Genomic DNA, 12,412 nt, shown 5'->3' on the forward strand with positions numbered 1-12,412 from the left:
GGTTGCGGAGTTTTGACTTTTCGGCGCGGAATTCTTTCAGTTCGGTCAGCTGCTTGCCCAATCGGGAAGCCCGCCGTCCATCGCGTCTCCGCATTTCATCTTCAATCTGTCTGCATTTCTCTTTCGCCATCCCTGTTTGTCGGTTACCCCTGGAGCTGACATGGGTTCACGCTGGGAAGTCGAGGATACCGATGCCACCACCGTCGGCTCAGAGGACGATGATGATCTCGACGGGGTGCGCCCGTTGGTCTTACAGCCGACTTCGCTGTCTCTCGCTAGTCGGTCTCCGCATCTTATCTATACCCATAGCAGGACATATCTAACGCATCGACTACCCTAGGTAGAGACCATACCCCCAAACCCGAAACCGTGACACCACGCCGGCCAACCACTATCGCAAAGATCGAGCAATCCTCACCACTCGACCAAAAGGCCCCTGCGGTGGTGGACCTGCTCGAAACAGACACGGGTGACGAGTCAGTGAATGAGGGGGAGGCCGCGTACCGAGAGTTCAAGAACCGAAAGGCCATTAAACGGAAGCGCAGCACCGCCAACTTGAAAAATAGACCGACCAAGGTGACCAGAGTCGCAACCGCAAACTCCTTCGTTGGCCGGCTCCCATCATCGGATGGGAAAGCCCGCCCGAGACGGCCTCTGCGAGATTATGGGGAGGAGGTATCGTCTGAGGATGAGTTGATGGAATACACTCTCCCCGACTACCTGCAGAAACGCCGATCGCAGTTCGACCGGAGGACCGAGCATCTCAAGCAGTCGGGACTGAAACTGCCGCCGGACTATGACAATGTCGAATTCTCAGATGACGAGCGGCTGGAATTTCTGAAGGAGAAGCCTGCTTTTGAGAACATGACTCCATGCAACCCATACAAAGACATGACGCTGCCGTACTCGTTGGGCCTGATACCAGCCCCAATCGCACAATGGCTGCGCCAGTACCAGGTTGATGGGGCTGCCTTTCTGCACGAGCTGTTTGTTTACCAAAAAGGTGGCATCCTTGGAGATGATATGGGTCTGGGGAAGACGGTGCAGGTGATAGCATTTCTCACTGCGGCATACGGGAAAACTGGGGACGAGAGAGACGCGAAGCGGATGCGAAAAGTGCGGAGAAGCGGGCGAGATCAGTGGTACCCGCGAACGTTGATCGTCTGTCCAGGCACTCTGCTCACGAATTGGATGGCCGAGCTTTCACGCTGGGGCTGGTGGCATGTCGACACCTATCATGGGGACAACAAGGAACTTGCGCTTCACGCTGCGAGGTCTGGAAGACTAGAGATCTTGATCACCACGTACAGTACCTATCTCCATAATAAAGATGCTGTAAACATGGTCGACTGGGACTGTGTGATAGCGGACGAGTGCCATATCATCAAGGAACGCAAGTCCGAGACGACCAAGGCCATGAACATGATCAACGCGCTGTGTCGGATTGGCTTGACCGGAACCGCCATTCAGAACAAGTATGAGGAATTGTGGACACTCTTGAACTGGACGAACCCAGGGAAGCTCGGCCCAGTGACGGTCTGGAGGAAGACCATCTCTGAGCCGCTACGGATCGGTCAGTCGCACGACGCCACGGTCCACCAGCTGCGCAAGGCTCGGGGAACGGCAAAGAAGCTGGTCGAGAACCTCCTCCCGCAATTCTTCCTCCGCCGGATGAAGGCCCTGATTGCAGACCAACTGCCCAAGAAGGTTGACCGCGTCGTCTTCTGTCCGCTGACAGACACTCAGGCCGACGCCTACGAGAACCTCCTGGGAAGCGACATCATCAGCTACATTAAGCACTCCACCGACCTTTGTGACTGCGGTTCCCGCAAGAAAGCCGGCTGGTGTTGCCGCCAGTTTCTGCCATCCGGGGGAACCTGGAGGAGCTACGTCTTCCCCGCGATTGCGGTGCTGCAGAAACTCAGCAACCACCTTGCGATCCTCATCCCGCAGGGGGCTGATTCGAACGAGAAGCAGGAGAAGGATAAGGACATGCTCGAACTGGCCGTGCCAGACCAATGGGAGAAGCTCTACCGCTCGCGCGACTCGATTGTCAACTACGCCAATCCCGAGTTCTGCGGCAAATGGAAGGTCCTTCGCCGTCTGTTGAAATGGTGGCACGCCAATGGCGACAAGGTCCTCGTCTTCAGCCACAGCGTGCGCCTGCTCAAGATGCTCCAGATGCTCTTCCACTACACCAGCTACAATGTCAGTTACCTAGACGGATCCATGAGCTACGAGGAACGCACCAAGGTGGTGGATGAGTTCAACTCCGACCCCCGCCAATTCGTCTTTCTGATCTCCACCCGTTCTGGCGGCGTCGGACTCAACATCACCTCGGCCAACAAGGTCGTCATTGTCGACCCCAACTGGAATCCGTCGCATGACCTCCAAGCGCAAGACCGCGCCTATCGTATCGGCCAGTCCCGCGATGTCGAAGTTTTCCGTCTCATCTCCGCCGGCACCATCGAAGAGATCGTCTATGCCCGCCAGATCTACAAACAACAACAGGCCAACATCGGCTACAACGCCAGCTCCGAACGACGCTACTTTAAAGGAGTCCAAGAAAAGAAAGACCAAAAGGGCGAGCTCTTCGGTCTGAATAATATGTTCGAATATAAGAACCACAATATTCTCCTTCGTGACATCGTCAACAAAACCAACGTCGCCGAAAGCAAAGCTGGCGTCCAGGTCATGGACATTGATATTGACCTGGACTCCAGTGCTTCTGACTCAACTTCCACCGGCAAATCCGACGACACCAACGAAGTCATGAGCCAACTCGCCGCGATGATCCGCGGCGAGGGGAACACCGACTCCAAATCCACCCCCACCACCCCCATCAACACCAAGCACGACCCCATCCAAGCCATCCTAGCCGGCGCAGGGGTCGAATACACCCACCTCAACAACGAAGTCATCGGATCTTCGAAAGTGGAAGAACACCTCAGCCGTCGCGCCCAACTCGCCGACGAGAACAAAAACCTCGACAGGCAAGTGTTTGCAGGATCGCAATCTCAATCCCAGTCCCAGTCTCGCGGCAAGTCATCCTCCACCACCAACCAACCCATCAAATACAAATTCCATCCCCCGAAGGGCGTCATGAAACGGCAATTCTGCAGCATGGCGAAACGGTTTGGCTTCCCGAATGCAACCGAGTTTGCGCTCGTCGTAGAGGGAATGACCCAGGCACAACGCCGGGCTTGTTTGGAACGGTGGTATACGGAACGACGGGAGAAACTTTCTACTTTATAGTATACCGCATCGATCTGGATCGGACATTGGTTATGACATATATACCCACTACTACCTACCTATACCAAGAGTACGAATGATACCCTCCAGTCTTATCTTATATTCGATTCTCTCAACCAGTATAACCCCCTATCAACCAATACCCATGACTTTGAAGTTGGATGCAGCAAGAGATGAACTACCATTATCCCCACCACCCCCCAACCCAACTCCACCACACTCTCATCTCAAACCCCAGCACTCACACCCACCAACCCCCCCAACAGGCCCCCCTCCCTCCCCACTAACACCCCCGGCCTCCCCACCTCCCCCACCCCCCCATCCTCCATCCCCACCACCAAATCAAACCCCAAAAGCCTCTCCACCCGATGCATAACCACCAGCACCGTCCGATCCCGAAACTCCTCCACCACAACCCTGTGCACCAACTTCGCCATCTCCGCAGGAAGAGAACTCCCCGGCTCATCCAGCACCACGATCTTCCCGGGCCGTAAGAGCGCGCGCGCAAGAGAGAGGAGTTGCGTTTGGCCTGCTGATAGGGTGAGGTCTTTGTTGAGGATGGAGGAGAGATTGTGTCCGTGGGTGGTGATTGTGGGCCAGAGGTGGACTTTGGTTAGGGCGGTGATGAGGTGTGAGTCGTTGTTATTTAACCCTTCTTCATCTAGGTCAGGACAGCCTAAGAGTAAATTCTCCCGAAGCGAAACACCCGGGATGGTGTAACTTTGCTGGGATATGCCGATTACTTGCTCTCGAACGACTTCCGGGTCTAGTGTTGCGGTATCGATTCCATCGATGAGGATAGATCCCTTCGTGATGTCGATCATCTGGAATAAGGCTGAAATGAGACTACTTTTCCCGCTACCGGTCCGGCCACAGATCCCTACTTTGCTGCCTGCGGGAATGGTGAGGGTGATGTTTTTGAGTACGTCCGGGCCGGAGGGGTGGTGGCGTGCTGTGAGGGCTTTGTATTCGATTGTGCCCTGGGTGGGCCATGCTGTGGGTATGGCTGTGGGTGTAGTTGTAGTTTGGGAAGTTGGGTTGGGAGTCTTCTCGGCGTTGGTTTTGGCGTGGACGGTAAACTCCTCTAGACGAGTTATCGATCCAAGGGAAATCTCCATCACCGCCCATTGCAGGATGAGTAGTTGGAGGGTTTCATTCAGGGATATAACGTTCACCAAAGCGAGACCGACGAGTGAGGAGCGGGTGGGGAGGGTGATTGCGAGGCTGACGACCAGGATGGCCACGCCGGCGGAGACCATGTCGAGGACGAGGTTGAGCCAGCGTTGGATCATGAAGCGTTGGTAGTAGGGGCGTTGGGAGGCGCTGAGGAGAGTGGTGTAGGTGGTTTGGTGGGTCTGTTGCCAGTTGTAGGCGCGGATGGTGTGTAGGCCGGTGATGGTTTCGAGGAAGTGCGTGCTGTGGGTTGTGTTGGTGTTGGATTTAGATGGTTGTTGGGGATTGGATGGGGGGACGTACAGTAGAGGGCTCTTGGCTTCAATGTCCATGGCGCGTACTTGGCGTGAGGTGCAAAGGTAGAATCGTTGGATGGCGAAGACGAGGGTGTAGAGGATTGGGAAGGCAATGAAGATGTAGGGAAAGGAACTGGATATGTTAAGACTTTGTTAGGATATCATATGGTATACTTACCTTGCGACGATGATGACTTGAGCTAGGGTCCCGAGAGCGCCTGTAAGAGGATAGGGTTAGATAGTCAAGCTATGTCATACAGACAGAGACAGGATACCCTCTGAGGCATTCAAAAACGTCACTGGCAAGTTCCAATCGATCAATTGCATGTCTTGGCTGAACCTGAACTGTCTGTTAACCCCATTCTCTAACAGTGAAGTACAGCTCACGCACCTGTTCATAATCGACCCCGTATCTATCAAGCTAAAAGCAGGCATGGGCAACCTACAACATTAGTATCAATCCATTGACATATCCAAGTGTGTCTAGCTCACCTTATAGTTGCTTTCAAGAGCCGAGTATGAAAATACCGACTTGTTCTTGGCATGACGACGCGCAGTTGCTGACTATATCTCGATCAGTGGTGAACATGACAAGGCTAGAATGTGTCTTACAAAGCAGCGAGAAGGGTGAAGATCATGGCCGCGCCTTGGAAGAAACTGTAGATCCCGATATACTTGGCATATGAACCGCCCATAGTGGATGGATCCCCGTCCAGCCACCATTGAAGCCATACAGCTAGATGTTCTGTAAGTCATCATTCTCCTCGGCTTTGGGACGGACGTACTTGGGAACTTGGAGAAGAATGTCTGGAGGCTTAGGAAAGCACATAGGACTAGTCCCCGCCAGAGGCCCATTGATCGAAAATAAGAAAGGTATACCGAAATGGTTGGAAGTTCGGGTTTGTCTTCCTTCTTTTCAGTACGCTTTTCATGCTTCTGAGAGGATGAGTCGGGGGTGGACGGTGTTATTTGATCGGTGACACAACATTCATCTTCAAAGTTGATTCCCTTCTTTCGAGTAGTGAAAAGCGGTGCCATCTCTTCTGGAGACCCCTGGGCTTGAATCCTGCCATCGTCGTTGAGCAGAATAATAAAATCCGCGTACGGCAATAGTCCTTCTAAAATAGCATGTGTCAATCATTGAATCATCGCTTCTAACCATTACTTACCTCTGCTAGAAGCAACAATCACGGTCTGACCATTCGCTCGCATCAGGCCATTGGGTCTGAGAAGACGCTGTGTCACATTCTCCTCTGTCCGCGGATCAAGGGCACTGAAACTATCATCCAAGACAATAAGTTCTTTGCGAGCATATGCCGCTCTGGCCAGGGACTGCAACAACGATGTCAGATGATATACCTATATTAAGAGGTAATGACTGCTTACAATTCTCTGCTTCTGTCCCCCACTCAGTGAGACTCCGTTGCTTCCAACCTTCGCTTGGTCCTGTTCTGGAATCTCGCTCAAGTCGTGGTCCAAGTCGCAGGCCCATATTGCTTTCTTGTAGAGTTCACTGTCAAAGTCTTGACTGGGACCAATGATGTTGTTCTGGATGGTCTCGTTTTGAAGCCAGGAAGACTGGTCGCAATAGGCACAGTTCTGAATGTCCCTTTGAAAACTGCCTGTAAGCAAGTTCATTTCACCGATTATGGCTCGCAAGAATGCGGATTTTCCACTGCCAACGGGTCCCATGATCAGAGTGAGCTGTGACCGTGGGATGTTCACAGCGATGTCCTGAAGTACGGTGGACGAAGAATCAGGGTACGAGAAGTCTGCGTTGTGGATGGTTACAGCATTCTGATCTGGCAAAACGGTGATGGATTCTGTAGCCTGCTTTTTCGATTCGATCTGGGACACATGTAGACTGGCTGAATCTTGGTAATCTTTGTGGCTTGGAAGTGCGAGGAACTTTTCGACTCGGTCCAAGCAGCTTAACGCCGCTACAACCATAGGCACCTGTTGGAAGACAGCAACGAGAGGTGAGGATATGAGGCCTATCAACGAAATTGCAGTATATATGTGAGATGCACTTGATGCACTCCAGGTGTCAGATCGTATGGCAGCGTAGATTGTCAAGGTAACAACTGGCGATATTGCCGAAGGAGCGTATGCTGTGTATGGAGGTCAGATCAAACCCTTGATGATATGGACCATACCTACCCAAACCCATAACCCACACAAGGATCGTACGGTATTTCGACGCATAATTGAGTTCAGCATCTCGGAGATCGTAAATTCTCTTGAAAAGGTTCTTTGCGAACCCGGACATTTGCACGGTTTTCATGTTTGACAAGACCGATGAAGTAGCATCTGTAGAGATTTCTCATGCTCTCTCCAAGACACGTTCAATAGATGATCTACCCTAGAGAAAGGGCCAGCTTGACCATCTATTGAACACGATGTGGAGAAAGCAATTGAGAAGAATATCAGCGACTGTCCCACCATTCAAGTGGTATACTTACTCAGCCGTTGCTGCACACCCTCCAGCCATGCCTTCTGGCTTTTACCAACACGTTGTGAGAGCTTATAGGTGGCAATAGCACAAGCTGCTGCCACGATAGCAGGCGACACGCACGCCACTCCGACTTGCCGCTCCAAGAGCCAAGTTGCTATGCCGATCTGCAACAGGCTGAAGTAAATCTCATGTACCTGCTCTAATCCGTTGCATGCCATCTCCACATCGGTGCTCATCAAGGATACCGTAGCCTTCTTTGCATCCGCATCGTTCAGCGTGAGTGTCTTCTGATATATCGCTGAAATCAAAGTTCCTCGGAGCAGTGTGATGAATCGTAGCTGCAGCCGCCAATATGACCCAGTAGCGACCGCCAAACCAACATACACCATAACATAGGCGCCTAGAATACCGTAGCCAATGTCGTGATCACGATGAGATGTTTGCTCTAGCCATCGAAGTAGCCTCAGCATCAAAATTGGCTGGAGCAAGGTGAATAAAAGAAGGAACAGTCGGGGAATAGCCGGCCACATTAGCTGATACTTGAAGATCTTCAAAGCAGCTCTCACAAGCCTATACCGCTTAACCTGGCTCTTTTCAAACGCCTCCCTGAAGCTTTGGTCTTGCCCAATAACCACACAGTTCTGTGGTAGATGATAGAGGTCACTTAAAGAGAGCACTTTCTTGAATCCTCTCAAAAGTAGCGGGTTAGTCCACAAGAACAAGCCATTGGTGAAGATTCCTCCCGTCTCTTCAGGAGACCGACTAGTGTCTTTTGCATCGAGAAAGTGTTTCGTCTTTCCTCGCGATTCGATAAAGAGAATCGCCAATTTGACCGCTAGACTGGTAGACGAAATCGCTTTGAATGGCAACCCGCCATCACCAAGCAGCCACAGAGTTCGAAGCCGAGTCGCATCGAGCAAGGCCGACAGGAAAAGATAAGTGAGCAACACAGTCGACGGTCCAATCGCCTTTGCGTGCTCAAAGTACGAGAGCGCACAGAGGAATGCCGCATCTGTCACCGATAGAGCCAAGGATGCGATTGCCAGTGGCTGCTGATTGTTATCTTGCGGTAGAATGTAAAGTACCAGAAGGGTCAGTTGCAGGAGGCCGAAAACTATACCCAGAGACTAAAAGAGTCAGTTGGATTATCCAGAAAACAAGGTTGTATGGTACTGACCAGCTTCAAGTGTTGCGATAGTCTCGCACTGACTTTAGGCCTCGCTTTGTAAAGAAGAGCGATCCTAAAAGCAGCTGAAGCAATGAATAGCACTGAAGGAAGTATAGACAGAATGCTTTGCTCAAAGGTGACGGTGAAATCAAAACTGCGGCAGCGGACCTGGACCTGGGGACCAAAGTGGTCATCTGCAAGAATGCAGGCCTCTGATTTATTGATTGAATCCATGTCATTTCAAGCAATGCATGAAGCAACAGGGACAGTCAGGAGAAAGGATGCTCCAATAGATGGGAAATAAGGGGATTATATGGGGGTGACAAGGATTAGATGCGCTAAGTTACGTAGTGGATGGTCGTGAAGCCATTGATAACCAGCTGCGCGTTTGTTATCTGGACTCTGGACTTCCCCAGGCAACTGCCAATCACCGTGAAGGTCGTTATTGAAGGTCTAGATCGCGTTAGGATAGAGTAGCTAATTAGGTTCTACTACTTTAGCCAGGGCTGGATCCCTGTCTAGCCTAGATTCCAGATATTACAAGGTTACCAGACCTGTCCTTCGCAGTTCAAAAAAGGCCAATCTTCTATCTCAACGTTAGTGAAGGTCTTGCTACGGTGGCTCAACGTGTATATCACTCTTCTCAAGCCCTGGACTACATTTACTATGTAGGTACACAATTAGAAATGACAACGTTGAAAGACGCATAGGGAGCCTTCCGTCGGAAACCGTCGGGCTTCATGCCGAGGTGATTGGCCAACAGTTCTACTAACGCTCAACTACTGCGAGGCTGAGAGCTAATTTTACATGGCCCGATGCCCAAGTCTCCGACTTGGTACTTATGCACCTTAGTATAGAGCGAACCGCTCAATGGACTGTGCATTTTCCACAAGTAGAAAGGCTATTGGGCTGGCTATCCGGGTACAGCTTGGACTTGGGCCAGTCGGATCATTCTTGACTACAACAGACATTATGTGATAGAATTGGCCATGTTCGTGCCAGACACCATTGGATGGCGTTGGCAAGAAAGGGATTCGCCGCTACATCAAGTCAATATTATGTATTATCCACAACCATAGTCTATATTAATGCTAAAAATCAATCACCTAAACGCTAGCTGTATCAGTGCCCATCCACGTCAGGGTACATGATGATGATATGTATCCCATATATCAAATAGCATCGCGCACCCCGCCACTTTTCCATATCCTGTCTTGTCCCTCTTTCAACTTTTGTCGCATGTTCCTTGAATATAAAATCAATCGGGTATCCAGTGTAATCGATCTGATGGAAATGGTGGGCATTTGGGTATGTCTCCAAGGTTGTGGTTGGCCGGACTCGTTGCTCGCCATGACCTCGAGCATGTCAGGTCAACCATGCTGATCCAAATCACGGCTCGCCCTACCTTTGTTTCCTGTTTTCTAATTTATGTTTCACTTCTATTTGCCTTTACCAGGTGCCTAGCCATTATATCTTCCGAAGATCCAGTGTTGACATGGCAATGCCGACTGGAATCACCGAAGCAGGCTGCCTAGTTCTCCTTGGCATCGACATAGGCATCGACATCCGACGTCCGCGAGTCTTTCCGCTCGACTGCCTCTTCCACTTCCTTCCTAGTCTGACTCGGGACGGAGTCAGCGCCGTTGGCCGGTTCGGATGTCGTAACGGAATCCTTGGGTTTATGCGCGGGAATCTGGAACTGGGAGGGCTCGCTCTGACCTTCGAGAATAGGGGCAATGGATAGAATCTGCTTGATGGCGACCTCGGGGTTATGCGAATCGCTGGGTCCGGTTAGCTCCATGCGGAATACAGCTTTCACCGAGCAACTTACACTTGAGCATTAATGATCCAGTCCAGATCCTCTTCTCCCTCGTCCGGGCCGTTGGGCCCGCCCTGCACCCGTCGGAAGAGGCGGGGGTGCCACTCGACGCCTTCATCGGCCCGCTTCGCTGCTTCCTCTCGTTGGCGGTCCTCGATCTTCGTCTTCTCGTCCGTAGCCGCCTCGTGGTTGCGCGCAATGATGGCCTTCACGGTGTTGTGCCACAGACGCTGCGACTCGCGCTCGCCCTGCTGCTCAATGGGCCTGCTGGAAGGAGGGGTATGCTTCGCGCTCGTGGCGTTGAAGAGGAGATCCTTCTTGTGGGTCTGTTCCTGTTAGGACATGGCTTTTCGTACGGTGGATCACACCTACATGGACATCCTTGATGTGCATTTCACCGTTCCAGAGACCAGACAGCTCGTAGTAGACCTCTCCCGTCTTTTCGTTCTTGATGGTTCCACCAATAGCGTTATACGTGCCAGAGAAGTAACCCTTGGTCTTGAACTCAATATCCGCAACGAGGTTGTTCTCCGGGCACCGCACATAGCTGTGGTCGCCGAGCTCGTACTTCATCTTTCCGAAAAGGATGCCGCGGGCGTACATGTTCGGTTGCGTCAGAATGCTAAGCCGTATTAGCGTTGTCATAATCGTGCGCATAGAGATCCACATACTATCTTTCGCCCTTCTCCTTGTCCTCCCCACGGTTCAAGAACCGCAGAATAGCAATACCCTCCATCATACTGGCGGCCGAGTTCCCAAGGAACTTACTGCGGGGCTTCAGGGTGCCATCTATCCGAATGTTGTGCTCAGGTGCCATGAAGAAATAGCTGGACTTGGGCGGGTGGTGAGAGGTCTGCTCGGAAATGTAGTATCCGCGGGTGCCATCGGGATAGTCCCAGTAGCAGGTGAAGGTCTCTCCAAGGATCGGGTTCAGCGGCTTCTTCACTCCTCTGCGGAAGATGTCAGCGAGACCGGAACCAGCGACAGCGAATCATTCAGAATGTATGAGAACATACGGAGGTTTGATGTGCCATCCGCTCAGATAAAATTTGACGACGGAGACGAATCGTTCGAGGGGATCATCGATGGTGGGCATAGGAAGCAAGGTCTCAGGGTGCGCCATGAAGCTGAATGCAAAGAAAATAGATTAGTCGCTACTTCTTGGCGCCGCAGGTGTTCTGACATACTTGGTGATGCGCTCGAGCATGGATCGGGGCTCCAGGATGAAGGTGGGCAGGACGACCCGACTGAGGTCAGCCCCCGGTCGGAGCTGGGAGATGATGTGGGAGAGGACTGCAACGGTTAGCAGGCGTGAACAATTTTGAGATGATTATTTGCAGGGTTGCCGACGTAGGTGTGATTTCCCTTCAGTCGTCGTTGGGATGTCCAGGTGGACTACATACCATTTCCCTGGTCGGGCTCGACGACCTCGTCGTCCCCGCTCACGGGCTCAGCCTTGGGTTCATCGTGTGAACGATTACCTGAAGAATGGAAAAACGAGCCCCAGTCAGCGGACATGATGGTGGCAGAAGAGATGCGCGGATGGGGTGGGAAGCAAGCCGGTGGAAGGCAGAGGAGGGGAAGAGGGAAAAAAAGGACGGAGTGAGGCAGCAGCAGCAGAAGTAGAGGCCGCCGCAGGATGACGTGGGAGGAGCAGCACAGGACGAGTAACAAGATGACGGCAGCAGAGTTCACCACGCAAACACTAACTACTCACTGGAAAGTGACGAGCGATGGCGGATGTGCGGGACGGAGATGGGCATGCTGTTCCGTGGTTCCTGTCTTTTCTCCTGCTTAAAGATCTAGGCGAGGGATTGAAGCAACTGATGCAACCGGAGAGTTCGGACTGGTACTTGGGTAGGACTCGTATCTGGTGTCGCTTTGGGCGTGTCGGTGCCTGGGAAATTTCCTCTAGGGTCCTGATCCCTTTTTTTTTCAGTTTCTTTTATTATCGTGGACTTAATTAAATTTTAATCAAGCGACCAAGCGATGGATGTGAATAATAATAGTCAAAACAACCACAAATAATTTCAGCCAGGTCGTATTCGGAAGTGTCAGGATCAAATTCGCGAGAAACCACCACCAATGCGCAACAGAGCGACCAGCGGTGCCGGGGCTCCCCGTGCAATAAATATTGCTGGTGGCCACAAGAGACGGTGTGTCTGGCCGATCTGGATGGACGATGAATGACGTTGATGGGACTGCCTTGATTCCCAGCTCCCTCTTCTTCCCCTGCGCTGCTCTCC

The 12,412-nt window shown here is 51.9% G+C and overlaps 3 protein-coding genes across 3 annotated transcripts; 1 reads left to right on the forward strand and 2 right to left on the reverse strand.

The window, feature by feature from the left end:
- Positions 1 to 140: 140 nt before the first annotated feature.
- BO80DRAFT_427849 (putative DNA excision repair protein (Rad26L)) lies at positions 141 to 3,295 on the forward strand. The gene is made up of 2 exons (XM_025720115.1): positions 141 to 278; positions 341 to 3,295. Exons 1-2 carry the CDS (start codon positions 161 to 163, stop codon positions 3,253 to 3,255), a joined length of 3,033 nt encoding a protein of 1,010 aa, XP_025572122.1. The 5' UTR covers positions 141 to 160; the 3' UTR covers positions 3,256 to 3,295.
- A 187-nt stretch (positions 3,296 to 3,482) lies between these two features.
- Positions 3,483 to 8,680, reverse strand: BO80DRAFT_413739 (P-loop containing nucleoside triphosphate hydrolase protein; the record flags this gene model as incomplete). The annotated part of the gene is made up of 13 exons (XM_025718072.1): positions 8,357 to 8,680; positions 7,187 to 8,306; positions 6,885 to 7,034; positions 6,111 to 6,835; positions 5,894 to 6,056; positions 5,510 to 5,842; positions 5,337 to 5,460; positions 5,217 to 5,288; positions 5,116 to 5,166; positions 5,000 to 5,064; positions 4,903 to 4,942; positions 4,732 to 4,857; positions 3,483 to 4,671 (listed from the first exon to the last, which is right to left on the reverse strand). Exons 1-13 carry the CDS (start codon positions 8,579 to 8,581, stop codon positions 3,483 to 3,485), a joined length of 4,383 nt encoding a protein of 1,460 aa, XP_025572123.1. The 5' UTR covers positions 8,582 to 8,680.
- A 1,147-nt stretch (positions 8,681 to 9,827) lies between these two features.
- BO80DRAFT_427851 (OSBP family protein) lies at positions 9,828 to 11,735 on the reverse strand. Its single transcript, XM_025720116.1, has 7 exons — positions 11,570 to 11,735; positions 11,354 to 11,459; positions 11,183 to 11,293; positions 10,838 to 11,116; positions 10,539 to 10,788; positions 10,179 to 10,492; positions 9,828 to 10,128 (listed from the first exon to the last, which is right to left on the reverse strand). The coding sequence occupies exons 1-7, from the start codon at positions 11,682 to 11,684 to the stop codon at positions 9,879 to 9,881; spliced, it is 1,425 nt and encodes a 474-aa protein (XP_025572124.1). The 5' UTR covers positions 11,685 to 11,735; the 3' UTR covers positions 9,828 to 9,878.
- Between the last annotated feature and the right edge of the window lie 677 nt (positions 11,736 to 12,412).

This window comes from Aspergillus ibericus, assembly GCF_003184845.1.
Source record: "Aspergillus ibericus CBS 121593 unplaced genomic scaffold BO80scaffold_41, whole genome shotgun sequence".
NCBI classification, from domain to species: domain Eukaryota; kingdom Fungi; phylum Ascomycota; class Eurotiomycetes; order Eurotiales; family Aspergillaceae; genus Aspergillus; species Aspergillus ibericus.

Coding starts and splice junctions, on each gene's coding strand:
- BO80DRAFT_427849 (XM_025720115.1), top strand. CDS start 161: ATGGGTTCACGCTGGGAAGTCGAGGATACCGATGCCACCACCGTCGGC. Junction 279..340: donor GACTTCGCTGTCTCTCGCTA/GTCGGTCTCCGC, acceptor CGACTACCCTAG/GTAGAGACCATACCCCCAAA.
- BO80DRAFT_427851 (XM_025720116.1), bottom strand. CDS start 11,684: ATGTCCGCTGACTGGGGCTCGTTTTTCCATTCTTCAGGTAATCGTTCA. Junction 10,493..10,538: donor TGCACATCAAGGATGTCCAT/GTAGGTGTGATC, acceptor TAACAGGAACAG/ACCCACAAGAAGGATCTCCT. Junction 10,129..10,178: donor TGGATCATTAATGCTCAAGT/GTAAGTTGCTCG, acceptor AACCGGACCCAG/CGATTCGCATAACCCCGAGG.